The following is a 15524-nucleotide window of genomic DNA, read 5'->3' as shown; positions in this document are numbered from 1 at the left end:
CATATATATATGGCCTAGAATTGTCTCTAAAAGAAGTGCTGGCAAACCTTTCTGTGATGGTTAGTCTTGAGAGCTTTGTGCCCTCAGTCACAGCTTCTTAGCTGCTGTCTCTGTGTGTAAGCAGGTCACCGATCATCACATGTATATAGTAAGCAAGGCCATGTTCCCACAAAGGTTTATGTATAGGCACTGACATATTGAACAATGTATCACTTTGCATGTCACAGCTATTTGAAAATAGGCCATCTGTGCTTAACGTGTGCTTCCAACAGAAATGGACAGTGAGATGGGTCAGGGCCTACCACCGTCTGTCAGCCCCTGTCCTCAACTAGGGTGCTCGCCCTGGAGGAAACACTCTCCCAGCTCAGGTTGCCAGATTAGGATTTCAGGGCCTTCCTGAAGTTTGCAGCTATGTTCCTAGTGAGACCTGTCCAATGGGTTAAGTGCTGTTTCTCTCTGAGGGGTCCTTCATCCATGTGGAAGGACACTTCAGGATGTAAACTCTCAGCCCGCAGTGTGTGAGCACAGAGGAAACTCATCCAGGGGAGGCATGCAGTGAAGGTGGTCGGAGCCATGGAGGAGGATAACTTTGGAGGTTGTGGTGGTCTTTGACTAGGAGATGTAATGGAAATCATTTAAATGAAGTGAGATGGGGGATGGAGAAAAGTGGAAAGCAGGGGTCGATGAAAGAACACGTGACCATCGACTTAGTTTGTCGTATGACCAGCTTAGTATAAGTCATGGTGTGGCTAGAATAGGAAAGGCAAAGATCCAGCCAATATGCCCTGCCAGCCCATACATAGCCTGTGCATGGTGGCAGACATCACTAATCAATCACAGAACTCTCCTTCTAGCTGTTCCTTACTTTCTCCTATAGGTCGCTGTTTAGGGGCTGTCAAGAGCAGGAGGACCAAAACAACTTGTTTGCATGTTCTGGATTAGCGTGTTTCTCAGACTTTATCATGCATGGATATTATCTGAGGATCTTTGAAAATGCACTGATTCAGAAGTACTGAGGGAGACTGGAGATCCATCAAGTATAATAAGCTCTCAGATGAAGTTGTTTGGGGTTTTTGGTTTGGTTTGGTTTGGGTTTTTTGTTTGTTTGCTTTTTTGGTTTTTTTTTAAAGCAAGGTAATTTAGAAGATAGGCTGGTCTTCCATTCTCATGAGCACACAATTCCCACAGATTATCCACAGGGCTGGGATTCTAGCATTAATGCTCCCATAGTGTTTTGTGTCACTGTTTCCTGCGACCCCAGTGCTGGATGTAAAAGAGACTATAGCTAAAGAACTTTAAACATAGAGTTAAGAACCCTAAATTTAAACTCCCGCTCTTTCTGTACAAGCTGTGTGACTCTCAGCAAGTAGCCGGGCTTCTCTGAGCCAGCAGGAACCATTGAGGCTAACTGTGGCATCCGGTGGAATTAGGGGGATTAAGTGATACCCAAGGAAGCTGTGTTCTGTAATTAATAGCCATCCATTCATTAGAGGGCATTATTGTTAATGACAGGATAGCAGTGATACTGGTGATTAAGACCTGCTAAGTGACTCTCTTCGCTAGAGCAGAGTCCAGGGACAGTATCGCAAGGCGGTGGTCAGCTCTGAAAAAGTCCATTAGGTGCTCACTGATCGTTAGGACCTTGTAGGAAGCCAGCAACTTGATTATGGAATAAAAGCACGGTCCCCGAAGGATCAACCTAGGAGCTCTCAGCTGGCTTCTGTCACATTGGGGATCCTCCTGTGGCCAACAAACGTTTCAGTTCCTTAACTTGGATGGCACAGACATCCAGTGTTTCACTGTGCAGCCTGTTCTGGATGAACACCCCAGGTTCAAGAACAAACCGGTGCCTGACCAGATCATAAAGTAAGAGCCATCGCCCACTGTGGTGGGAATGGAGAGAACCCCAGGAGACTGAGTTGGTCGCATGACAGGCCCAGCACCTTTCTCCTCAGCCAGTTCTTCCCTGCTTTGTCTCTTGGGAAAAGAATTGCCCCCAGTTACCTGGGCTATGTTTATAATAAGGCTGAAGCCAGAGATGAATGGGAGGGACAGGTTGGGGTGTGTGGCTAGCTTTGTGTACAGTGAGTCCTCGGTGGTCACCAAGCTGAACTGATGTGGGAGCCTTCTTCTCAGGCTGACCCTAGAAATGGACCCAAGGAATTAAGGAGTGTGGATTGGCAGGTAACCTAATGGTGGAAAGATGGAACAAAGTGGCCCTGGGCATGCAGGGCACATTCTCACAAAGGAACATCCTTCTAGCCTGTGGTGTGGGTGTGGGTTAACGATGGATGTGTTCTGACAGTAATAAGGTTAAAGTAAGCAGCATGCAGGCAGGCATCCACTGCTTCATATCAAACTGCACAGTCAATGAGTAGGCTATGAGGTAGGGGTTTGGGGAATCCTTGGCTGAAGCACTCCCTGTAGGTTCTTCCCTCTGGGTAGACCAGTGACTGGAGCTCCCTAGGAAGACACAGCCTCTCCAGGAGCCTCCTGCCAACATCATCCCAAACAGAGGCAATGCAGAGTAGGTAGCAGCCTTCCTCTCTGTCTTGGCCAGGCACCTGTGGATAGGAGCACCTTCATAGCTAGAAGTGCTATGTGGTCAGTGACAGTTGATCCTCCCCTGCATATTCAGAGAAAGTGGAGGGGGGTGTCAGAGGCTCCTGAAGCAATACTTGGAGGTCATTCTGGGGATGCTTAGCTTGGTGCTTACCTATTCTAAACCCTTCAATGAACTGCAGAAAATGATGACACCGGCCACTGTTGGTGCATTAATGCCAGAATTGCAAATGCCCAGGGTGGCTTCTAAATCACCCTGCAACCCTGTGCAAATCACTTTTTATGAAGCCCCAACTCAGACCTTGAAATGCCACTGCCAGGGCCCTGCCAGACCTGATGTTTAAGGTTTCAGTGGATGGGTAGCATGGCTTCCAGAAACTTCTACTCCTTTCTGTCTTTCAGCTTTTACAAGTCTAATTATGTGCAAAAGTTCCACTACTCCAGGCCTGTGCGCAGGGGCAAGGTAGACCCAGAGAACGAGTTTGCTGTGAGTATAATCCCCTCCTCAGCCATCTTCAGCAACCAGAACACACCTCTGCCAACCACAGGTGGGGGCAGCTTGATCCAGAGCCAGGGAGTGAATACTACATGGACATCCCAGATAGGGTGACAAGTCTACTGGGTCTTCTCATTTTTTGAGGTTTGTAAGATGTAAGAGGGCTGCCTGTCAGATGACCTTGACAGCCAAGGACATTTGTGCATTTCCAGGAGGCTGAATGTGGCTGAAGCAGCCCTCCAGCACATGCATTGTAGAGCCTCAGCACTTACTGAGTAATGCTGTCATTGTCCCACGTGCTAGTAGCCTGCACACATATTTCCTAGCTTGAACTTGTCATCTCTCCTCAAGGTCAAGACTGGAATGAGGAGGTGACTTCAAGTTCCCCTCAGCTCTCAGCCCATGATTCTTATCTTTTTAAGGGTTACCATCCCTTGGGGGAATCTAATGAACACCATGGACTCTTCCTCTAGAGCACACAAACAGATACATTCAAAATTGACTAAGAGTTCAGACTGTCTGTGAAGTCAGGTAGAACTGACTCGGCCTAAGTCCAGGAAGAAATTAAACTGTTAAGAATTCCCCAGGGGAAGGTGTCACTGTGTTTCTGGAAACTGCAATATTTCTTTTCCTCTGAGTGCATGGGAGGCCACCAGGGCCAGAAGTAGCAGATTTCATAAGCTCCTTGCTCTTCTTCCATCAGTCCATGTGGATCGAGAGGACTTCCTTCCTGACGGCCTACAAGCTGCCTGGCATCCTGCGCTGGTTTGAGGTAGTTCACATGTCTCAGGTGAGTTTCAAGGAGTCATCACAGTTCCTCTCCTCCTCTGATGGACAGAGCACAGTGAGTCTCAAGAGGCCTCTTTGATGTTATAAAAGAGACAGTTTATGTTTAAGGTCCTGTAGGAATCCCAGAGTAGGCAGTGACCAGGGCATCTGCTGCCAGGGAATCTTTTTTAAATTGCTAGGTAACTTTTTAATACCTAGAAATAAAATGTTCTCTAGATACCTGTAATGAAATCAGTAGATGAAGAACATCTTTGTAACGGGGACTTAGGGGAGGGGGAAGGAATGAGGCAGGCTCTGGAAGTCTAACCACCCAGTATTCCCCTCAAAGTTCTCCCATCCTGACCAAGAGACCACAGTATAGAGCGAACCATTTTCTATTTGGATAGACTGAAGCTGAAAGAGGAAATATTGGAAAGCCAGAGACAGCTGGAATCCAGAAGTCCAAACCCCCTTGTATAGATAGCAGATTTATATAGTAATATATTTTGTTCTATCTCTCTATCTCTATCTATCTATCTATCTATCTATCTATCTATCTATCTATCCATCTATCCATCTCTATCTATCTATCTATCTATCTATCTATCTATCTATCTATCTATCAATGTGTGTATGAATGTATGTATGTATGTACGTATGTATGTATCTATCTATCCATCTATCTGTAATGTGTGTATGTGTAGTACGTATGTTGTGTATGTATGTTTATGTCTGTGGTGTGGGAAGTGTATATGTGTGTGTGGTGTGTATATATGTGTGTATGTGTGTGATGTGTGGTATGTAGTATGTGTGTATGTGTGCACTCATGCACACTATGATGTGTATATATTTGTGGATGCCAGAGGACAGCTTCCATCTCTCCGTTATATGTACTCCCGGGATTGAACTCAGGTCGCCAGGCTTGGTGGGGTGGATGTTTCTTTGCCCTCTGAGCCATCCCAGGAGTGCCAGAATGGAGGTTTAACTTTCCAGCATGCCTTAGAGTCTCTGTGTCCTCTGTTCACTAAGGACCACGCAGTTCCCACACTCCACAGGCCAGGCCAGCACAGTTGTGAGAACCTTTGCAGGTGGGAATACATTTGAGATGAGGTAAGGTTTGATGCATTCGAAATCCATTTCATGGGTGCCTAACACATGTCAGATGCCTGACCTACAGATTCCATGGTGCAGCCTCCATTCTAGTGGGGGAGCAAGTCAAAGAAAACACAGTATGTCAGATGAAGGTAGTCATGAAGGAGGGGTAAAATGGGAAGGGTAGCTATTTTAAATAGTAGCATCAGAGGAAGATTCCCTGTCAAAACGGTTTTGAACTCTAGGGCTCTAGAGCAGAGATGAATAGTCCACAGATTTTGAAGAAATGGGCTTTTCTTCTTTCTTTTCCTTTCTCTCTTTTTTTGTACTTGTTTTTGTTTTATTGGGAATTTCATGTTTGGTTTTATCTTAGGACAGGGTTTCTTTGTATAACAGTCCTGAAACTTGTTTTGTAGGCCAGACTGGCCTCAAACTCCCCGAGATCCACTTGCCTCTGCCTCCCAAGCACTGGGATTAAAGGTGTGTGTCATTGTACTGGGTTGGAGAATGGGCTTTGAATAGAGCAAGCAGCTGGCACAGAGGCCCCAAGGTCAGACCATGTCCAAATCAGAACATCGAGAGGATGCATAACAGCAATTAGATCCCAGGGCATATAGGACCTTAGAGAAACTCTGGCTTCTCTGTATGTAACACAGAGCCCTGTGCAGAGTAGGGTCTGGCTGATGTGTTCAATAGCCTCTGTAGTGAGCCCATAGGCCAATAGGCTTAGAGCCTCTATTGCATAGGCATGGCCTGGGTCTTGGAAACAATAATGATGAACACTAATGATGTCAGCAAGAAACATTTATTGAACATGTGCTAACTTGTCGACCACCATGCTCTCATTACACTCCCAGAAACTCCAGGGGCAGATATTTTTCCCACTTGCAGATGGGGACACTGAGGCAGAGTGAGCTCATAAGTTGTCAAGGTTAGTGAAGAGGTCAAGTTTGGCTTCAACTTCTCATAGTATCCTCCTGGTCTGGACAACTCTCCTCAGAGTGTCCCATCCATTCTAGTGACCAGTGTCCTTGAGAGGAAGCGAATGATGTCTTCTTGGTTCACCAGACATGTTAACATGTGGTAGTTTCAATAAATGTCCCCCCAGCCCACCACTGTGCCACAGGCTTTTACAGCTTTATCCTATGTAATCTCACAAAGTCCTGTGAGGTAGGTACAGTTGGGACACTATATGCACAGGACCTATGTCCATATATCGACTGACTGCAAATTGAAAATATTTGGGGGAAAATTGCATCTGGATAGAATATCTAAGGATATATGTTCTTGTCATTTCCTGGACAATGTGATAAAAAAATCACCATTTACATAGCATTTGCCCTATATTCATTTGTAAGGAATCTAGACGGGATTTAAGGTCTCCCAGAAAATGTATGTGAATGATCTGAAAGTATTGTGCCGCATTGTAAAGGGACTTGAACACTGGGTTTTGGTGTGGATTCTAAAGCCAAATTTCCATGAACAAGGGTGACTGGACCATGACCAACCCTTGAGGGAAGGGCGCTTTCCAGCAGCCATAGCCTCTACCCATTATCCCTGACTGAGCCCACCCCTGGGTTGGCTCTACAAGGCCCCTCTTCTCCAGCTGTGCCTGCCAGACTGTAGTAAATCTGAGGGTACCCCTCCTGTGTGCCCGAGTCCCATTATTGTCACTTTTCAAAATGCTTAGTGCTTCCTAATAGATTACAAAATTTTTTGAGTGCTTATTTTCAGCGTTTACTAACCAAATACTAAATATAATGTTGGGCTGTAGATTCCACTGCAATATAAACTCCAGGAAGGCAGTGCTTTGTCTGTTACTCTCTCCCTGCCATACTTCAAGTGCCAAGAATAGCCTCAGGTCCATAATTCCTGCTCAAGAATATTTAAGTAAATCAAATAAGTAATTGTTCCACTGACACTCATCATGCCTAAACAGTTACCTTACATTTTCACTTCACAGTTCTGAAATTAGGCGAAAGCAGACATCATTCTATACTGACTTTTTTCATCCTGTTAGCTTCTGTGATGGTTAATTTTGACTGTGAATTTGAGTTGCCTAGGAGATTGGTTAAGGCAAATGACACTATTTTGAGAGAATTAGCCATGGCTGTAAGAACCACCATCCCAGGGTTTGGGGACCTAGATAGAATAAATGGGGAGGGGTTGGATGACCCAGCCCAGTGCCAGCCTTCCATCTCTCTGCTTCTTGTCTGTTGTGTTTGTAGGGTGTTCCCTCATGCCTTCCCTTCTATGATGCTCTGAGCCCTCTGAAACTGTGAGCCAAAACAAATTATTCCCTTTGCTTGTTTCATGTGTGTCTGTGTGCATGTGTGTGTGTCTGTGTGTGTGCTCGTGTCTGCGGGTATGTGCATGTGTGTATGTCCATGTTGTCACAGGAATGCAAATAAAACTAACACATCTTCTGCTAAAAAGGTATCAGGAAAACATCCTCAGATTGATTGGAATAGATTTGTTCTTTCTGGCCTTCGTTATCGATCTTCAGAATGTTTCAGACACAACGGCTTTCTTTTTTTCTAAAAAGAAATTTAATTTTTTTTAAGTATGTGAGTACACTATTGCTGTCTTCAGATACACCAGAAGAGGTCAGTGGATCCCATTACAGATGGTTGTGAGCCACCATGTGGCTGCTGGGAATTGAACTCAGGACCTCTGGATGAACAGTCAGTGCTCTTAACTGCTGAGCCATCTCCCCAGCCCAATGCACAGAGGTTTAATGCCTGGCTTTGTGACTACATTTCTAAGCATTTGTTTTCATTATATGAACTTGTCTCTTATTGTCTGTTCTTTCCCTTGCATAGTACCATGTCCCTGTCTGTCTTAGTTAGAGTTTTACTGCTGTGAACAGAATCCATGACCAAAGTAACGCTTATAAAGGACAGCATTTAATTGGGGCTGGCTTACAGGTTCAGAGGTTCAGTCCATTATCATCAAGGCAGGAGCATGGAAGCACGTAGGCAGTCACAGTACAGGAGGAGCTGAGAGTTCTAAATCTTCATCTAAAGGTTCCTAGCAGAATCAGCTAGGATGAGGGTCTTAAAGCCCACACCCACAATGGCACACCTACTCCGACAGGGCCACACCTTCTAACAGTGCCACTCCTTGGGTCATATAGAAACTATCATGCCATCACTGTGTATCTAGAGGAGTATTTTAGGTTGGAGTTTCAGAAAAAGGCTTGCCTATTTGTTAGGGACTCTCCCTTGTCCTCAGCCCTAATGTAGGAAGGAGAATGAACATTCGGCTGGGACCTGGGACGACAGTGGGATATTGAAGGATCATTATGCATATCTTCATCTCAGTTTACAAATTAGGAACTACAAAGTGTGGAATCTCAGAGCTGCAACAGATGCCAAAAATCATTGGATCCCAGAGCTATAAACTCAAATCTCTCCCAAGCCCCGTAAGATAAAGTAAATAAAATGTCACATTAGGCTATTAGTGACTGGCAGACGCTGAAGGAAATGCAAGCAGCCAGCTCTCCCCCTACTGAGTCGACATTGGGGGAATCCTACTCGGTGCTTGCTGAGTGACAGACCCCTGCAGGCCAGCATGGCCTGGCAATCTTCAGATTCTTTCTTGATCCCTGTCCAGTGTACTATTTTGTACGAGAGGCTGAGACCATTGGTAAGATTGAACTGTCAAATTGATGTTAGTCACTGATGACTGCCCCATGCAGCTCGCAGGATTCCTGAGTTGACCCAAGCAGATGACATAAGTGGGAGGTACTAGAGCAACTGGAAAGGACACTGGCTTGCCAGAAACAGAAGTCACTACCCCTTCCCACTCACCTTCATGCTGGTTCCCATGGCATTTTGCCTTAGGAATTAACTGTTTCTTCACAGCGTGTTGGACCTAAGTTATTTTGCCTGCCCATAGAAACTGAAGGTCAGCTCAGCAAAGATGCCAGAGATCTGATGGGACTAATGAAGTTCCAAGAGCCAGTTAATGGCAGGCTTAGCGACATAGTCTGATGTACTTGTGATGGACGTTAACCTTTGCAACCAAGAACAGCTTAGTTTCCCTCTCCAACTCTGATACCTACTGTCCTTGGGCATGTGAATTGAAGGAAGCAGAGAGAACGGACCAGAAGGAGGGCAAGGCTAAAAACTCTCAAATCCCACTCCCAGTGACATACTTTTCTCAGAGAGTCTGAACCACTTTCCAAAAGAGTGCCACCAACTGGGACCAACTAATCCAAAGCCTGAGCTTATGGGGGGTCATTCTTACTCAAACCACCACAGAGCCTTGCTTCACATGTCCTTGAGCACATGCACGGACTGGCATCTGAGGTGACTTTAAGTGGAGCCGTCTCTGTTGCCTGGCTTTTGACGAATGTTTGTGATGGCTTTGATTTTAATTTCTGCTATCAGCAGCTGACACCCATGCCTCCCTCCAAGTGCAGCACCCAAGTTTCACTCACAGCTATGTTCCTTCCCTTCTCAAATGCCCATCTGTGGAGAGCCAAAGCTCTTCCCCATTCAGTCTCTGTTCCTGGCAGCTATAATGAGAAGTCAGGTTTTCAGATGCAGAAATAGTCTCAGAAGTGCACAGGCAAGCCAGCCAGTAAGCTTTACCATTTCTCTCAGGACTTAACTTCAAAGGTTCTGTCTTCCAGACATGTCCAGTCTGTTGTCAGCATTCAAGTGAAGTGCTACACAATTCAGCTGAGGGGTAGGTTTTCCTTAGAACTCATTCTGCACCTCAGCCTTGTAAAGCTCCCCAGAGTTGGCTTGCATGCAGGACACAAACTTGAACATGGGTCTCAATGTTATTCAATAGGTCAGGCAGTGTTCTCTTCCAGTTCATACTCTTAAGTGTTTGTGTATGTGTATGTGAGTCAATGTGCCTGTATGTATGCAGGTGTGGGTATTATAATTTGAATAATGAATTCAAATTCAACATAATTTGAATAAGATGGATATAGATGTTCCCCAAAAGTCTGAATGTGAAATATTTGTCCTCCAAATAATGCTGTTAGTAGGTACTATGAACTTTTAAAAATAGGCAGCTCCTTGGGGAATTTCTTAGGTTAAGGATTGGGAGCTCCGAATATCTCACTTTCTCTCCTGGCTTGTGATGGGAGAGTCTACACTGACACAACCTTTCCAGCACTGCGTCTACTGCCTTTACCTGAGGTCCAACCCAAGGAACTGCCTGATCTCAAACTCTGTCCTCTAGAATCATGAGCAAAATAAACCTTTCTTTCTTATAAGAAAATTGGCACCTGTATTTAGTTATAGTAGCATGACACTGACTAATGCTATGGGTGACAGAAAGATAATGTTAGTGACAGGAAATCTGCTCCCAGACCTTCTCACTGCATAGGCTTCCATCTCTGTCTTAGTTACTTTTCTATTGCTGTGAAAAGACACCATGACCAAAGCAACTTATAAGGAAAGTATTTATTGGGGTTCATGGCTTCAGAAGGTTAGGCCCTTGTGACCATTATAGTGGGAACATAGAAGCAAGCAGGCATGGTGTAGCTAAGAGTTTACATCCTGACCCTCAAGTTGGAGGCAGAGAGAAAGATCTGGCTGGGAATGATATGGACTTCTGAAAGCATGACTCCTCCAAGGCCACACCCCCTAATCCTTCCCAAACAGTTCCACCAAATGAGGACTGAGTATTCAAATGTAGGAGCCTCTGGGGGCCATTCTCATTCAGACCACCATAATCACTGAAAGCAACACTCAGAGAAACAGTTGGGGAAGCTGTATTAGATCAATAATTATAGAAATAACTTCAGAGTGTGGCTACAGAGTCTGACTGCTCCTCTCATACATGTGGTAGGTACAAGTAGTGGAGGCATTTCTCAAGAACTGTGCAGTGTCAGATATTGTATTGTCTGAATTAATCTTCACAACATTGCCAATGAGGCAGGCACAACATCACCATCATGATAGACATGATAAATTTAGCTCCCTTCCTCCATGCAAGTTTCTCTGATTTCTTGTCTCTTCCCTCCTATCCTTTCCCACTGGTGATCTTCCCATTTCAGAATAACTGCTACTTTCTATCCTAACATTCATGCGCATTAATGACAACCCTTCCCAGTAGGTTTCTGAGGTAGGCTTTCTTATTCCAGTCTTACCAGCAAGTCAACTGGGGCTCACAAGGGTTAGGACACTTGGCCCTGTATTACATGGGTAGACAACCACAGAGCTGAGACTTAGCACACTCTGCTCATTGTACCAGGTTGTGGTCAGCAAACTGGGGTCTATGGTCTGCCTTTCTGCCTGCTTCTGCTCTTGTGAAGACTGTTTGGGACAACCACACTTTCCTGTTCAGTTTTCTTGGCTGCTGTTTCTGCCTGACAGTAACAGAGTGGGGTTGGTGCAGCTGAGCCCATCTGGCCTGCCAATCTAAAATATTTACTCTCTGGCCCCATTGCAGAGATGTTTGCTGGTCTCTAGTTTAGTTTTGACTCTGGACCATAAGCTTCTGCAAACTTCGATGTTTGTCTGTTGTCATTAATGCCATTAATTGATTTCTAAGATGTATGGGGGAAGAGTTCTCTGCCATTTCATCTTCCCTTGAACTTGTGGTCTCAGGGCCTGTTGTGTGCTGAGCTGGGTGCTCCTAGAGCAAGCTCTCTTGATTTCTCTTGCCAGTAGCATGCACAATAGCTTCCAATCAGTATGTGATGAGTTGGTTTGATGTGTGTTTTACGCCATTAACTGGGAGAGAAACCTTCCTGGGCATATTCAGCCTCTGAAGTTCTAGCAGAGCTGGCCACTTCCTGCCTATATTTCCCCAGAGAAATCCTTTTCCTCTAAGTAGAAAGCTGGCCAGCCAGCCTGTCCTTGGCCAGCAGACAGCCCAGAGCTGACTCATTACCCTCAGATCCTGCTGCAGCCTGGGGAGCAGGGGCTACCTTTGAGTTCCTACCCTAGTGAAATCAATACCAATGATTCTGATTCAGTCGGTCTCTCAGGCCACCTGCTAAGGCTCTTCTGCCAATCTTGTTTTCAACAGACCACAATTAGTCCTCTGGAGAATGCCATCGAGACTATGTCCACAGTCAACGAGAAGATCCTGATGATGATAAACCAGTACCAGAGTGATGAAAGCCTCCCCATCAACCCTCTCTCCATGCTCCTCAATGGGATCGTGGACCCTGCTGTCATGGGAGGCTTCGCCAAGTATGAGAAGGTAAGGGACCTTGGAGCTTATCCCCCATGTCCATCCTCGCTTGATCCCAGATGGACAATTAGCGTTGTTGGACATCAGGTTTCAACCCGAGTTCCAGTTTCCTTCCCACCCTGACTCCACACTTAGAAGAAGAAGAAGCAATTTGCCAAGGGTCTCCATTCCTTTGGTACCTCCAAGAATCTCTGTCAAGAAACAGCTGAGAGATGACTACAAACCATAAGCCATGACATCTGGTAAACCCATCTCTTCTACAGAGGTTTTGAAATAACAGACACAGATTCAGAGAAAGAACAAAAAACTCAGAATCTAAACATGTGAAAATCTGGGAGCCCAACTCCCTAGGTCTAGGCACAATCTATCTAGATTGATTGATGAAAGTCACAGGGTCCCTTTAGGAAGCCCCACATATTTGGGCCCAAGATTATATATTTGACCCTCCTGGTGTAGGTGGCCAAAGGGAAATAACACCAGCTATTTGAGTCATAGTGGGAGCCCCTATTGTAATGGCAGTATGCCAATAAGGACTAGCATGACTTAGAATAAAAAGTCCTGAGCTAACTTCCAACTCCCAGAGCCTGAATGAGGAATGAACAACTCTTTCTACAGAACCTCACTGTGCATTCTCTGTGCTTTGTCATTTGGTGCAACGGCAAGAACAGCCCAGTGTGCACCAGTTCAGAGTTAGTGATAACCATTGCCCATCGTTGTGGCTACCCTCACACATCTGTGGTCACCCTTGGCGTAGCCTTCAGAGTGGTCATATGATACAGATGGGGGATTGTGAAGAGAGGGGAAGGGAGAAGTGGAGGAGCCCTGAGGGAGACTGGGAGGCAGGCTTGAACAAGCACCAGGAGAAGTTCCTCCGGCAGCTCTCTTCCTCCAGCAGTGATCCCCTGCACCTCAGTATCCTTCTCAAGCTCCCTAACACAGGTATCCCTGTTCTAAACCTCCATCCGACTCAAGCCTCCTGAATTCTGGTTCAGTAAAACCCAGATGGGACTAGAGAATGTATGTCAAGTTCCCAGTTCAGAACAGTTTCCACGGGAGCTGCTGCCGGTCCTGGCACCCCATGGTACCAGAACTTCCTTGGAGTCTGCAGGCTCTTTCCAGTGAGTGCTGATATCTCTGCAGCCTCCAGTAAAAAAATTGTAACAACATCAGCTACGGCAAGGTCCACCGCAATGCCCGAGTCCTTGAAGTTTCTCTCACATCAAGTTTTCTCTCAATGCCAGAGACCATGTGTCCTACCTGATAAAATATCCTAAGTCCCCACCTGTGTCCCACCCCCATCCCAGGCCTTCTTCACTGAAGAGTATAGCAGGGAGCACCCGGAGGACCAGGACAAGCTGAGCCATCTCAAGGACCTGATTGCATGGCAGGTAAGGCCTCACTGGGCATGGGAACATCCATCCAGGCCCTCTCCCTTCCCTCTGCTCACCTGGCCTGGGCTGACTCCACATGACCTTCTGCTCCTTACCTCCATCCTCTTCTGATGCTGGGTGACACCTGAGCTGGCTTACGAGGACACATATTCAGGGCACCTTACCCCTGAGTGATGCCTAGTGCTGGCAGCAATAGATGCAGTGTTAAAGGTGGTTGAGATTGCTTTCTTTGATGTTAAATTCAGGCAGTAGCTTTTCACAGTGGGGGTTCAAATGAAAAACACCCCCCCCACACACACACACACTCACACAGCCACCACCAGCTTGCACCAATCAGACAATAGAAGGTTTGCCCCCTCTGCCTCCACCTCCTTCTATGTGAGGCTGACCCAGTTTGTTGCAGATAGTGTGCAGATGGATATCAGGTTCTGCAGATAATTGAGGTCTTTGTTGGGCTGGCTCACGGTCAAAGGGTCCACATCTGCCTAGCTCGGCCAGATTCCAGCCCCGGGAGCTGTTATTTATCTGCCTCTGTATCCCATCTTGCTGTCTTCTTCTTGCCCACCTTTCTTCCCCACCTCCTTCTGTGCATCTGTCTGCCACTCTTAGAAGCTCTTTGCTTCTCTCCTGTCATTTGCCTCTCTCTGCCTCCTACACCCTCATTTCTTCCTCCCCTCTCTCTGCCTTTTCTTTGCTCTCCCTTTCTCTTTTGTCCCCCCCCCCCCTTCCAAAGAAGAAACAATCTGCTGGATCCCTCCCTTAGGAACTTTCAAAGAGCCAGATCCTTCCTGCTTTTAGCCCTTTGACAGTCTCCGCAGACATGTGCTGGGCTGGGCTCTTTGCAGATGGCACACCATTGGACCTAGGAGGGGTAAGATGGTAAGGAGTGAGCAGAAACCTGGGGCCAGGAGTTGCAGGCTGCCCATCCCTGCTCCCCACTCCTTGCCAGTCACCATGCAAAGAGAGGCGCAGTTTCCTTGGTAGGGAGTTTGGTTACTCCAGGGAAATCAGGGACTGAGAAGTGTTGGGTGCCGACTCTTTTCTTAAAATAAGTATTCCTAATTCAGGTCCTTCCCTGCCTCTGCCAATTTATGCAAAGTGGGACTTTAAAAACGAAACGCTGAGCGAGCACTGCAGACACGCTCTCCCTGAATGCATTAGGTGTGTCTGGAATTTTCTCTCTGCTTCCCACTCTGTGCCACCCATGAAACTTAAATATTCCTCAAGTGTTTCCATCTTTCTGGGACCATCTGTATCCTTTTAATACTCAAATAATGGCACTTCCCTTGCTGGCCAATCAGAGAAGCAAGAAGGCGGGCTGAATGGGTCAGTTCCCTGGATACATCTGGGGCACCCAGGTCTTACACATTGACTTTATGCTGCTGACTGGAAGCTGTGAGGATCCTATTCTCAACTGATTAGTTCCCTGTGCAGAATCCACTGCCTTCTGAGTATAGGGCTTAGCCTTGCAGAGCAGTTGTCTCAGGCTACCACTTCTAAGAACATTCTCCCCAAGTGTCAAGGGCTCCACTGAAAGCAGCTTGCATTAGATGCCACTGCCTCTTAGGCTGTGAGCACATTTGGGCAGCGCCCCCTAGTGTCTACCTCTTCTATAGCATGGCCTATGGCTCCCAAGGCCACAGGTTACAGAGGCCATTTCATCCCAGAGGAAAGTGCCCTGAACCATGCCCGTCTTCTACTCTAGCCAGGATCTCTAAATATGGCACCACGGTCGTTCAGATAGTGCAGTCCTGCTGTGTAGGTAGTGTGGCATTCTTGTCATTACACTCAGCAGATCAGCTTGTATGTTTCTCTTCCATCCACTCTCAAAGCCCTTGTTTAGTGAGCCCACACTGTGTCCCAGGCACTGTGCCAGGTAACACAGCAATACAGATGGGCAAACCTGACCCTGACCATTAGAGCTAAACTCTTTGTTTTGTTTTGCAAAGCTACACTCACGGGATTTTTCTAAAGACTCAACAACCATAGACTTTAAAGGGAAATGGGAACTTTTACCAAATCAGAGAAAGCTGAAGTTTCCAATATGC

General features: G+C 46.3%; 1 protein-coding gene across 3 annotated transcripts in view; it reads left to right on the top strand.

Annotated features, from left to right (window-relative positions):
• The window catches only part of Dock2 (dedicator of cyto-kinesis 2), a 557091-nt gene that overhangs the window by 532283 nt on the left and 9284 nt on the right, over positions 1–15524 (top strand). For all 3 annotated transcript variants that reach the window (NM_033374.3, XM_017314861.2, XM_017314862.2), the window contains 5 exons: positions 1785–1866; positions 2965–3049; positions 3762–3848; positions 11918–12094; positions 13390–13473. In NM_033374.3, the coding sequence (NP_203538.2) occupies positions 1785–1866; positions 2965–3049; positions 3762–3848; positions 11918–12094; positions 13390–13473 (515 nt within the window). The remainder of the gene's footprint in view (positions 1–1784; positions 1867–2964; positions 3050–3761; positions 3849–11917; positions 12095–13389; positions 13474–15524) is intronic.

Source organism: Mus musculus, chromosome 11 (genome assembly GCF_000001635.26).
Source record: "Mus musculus strain C57BL/6J chromosome 11, GRCm38.p6 C57BL/6J".
In the NCBI taxonomy this organism is placed as follows: domain Eukaryota; kingdom Metazoa; phylum Chordata; class Mammalia; order Rodentia; family Muridae; genus Mus; species Mus musculus.
Note: the sequence above shows the minus strand (reverse complement) of the source record. Positions and strands in the feature narration are given on the sequence as shown.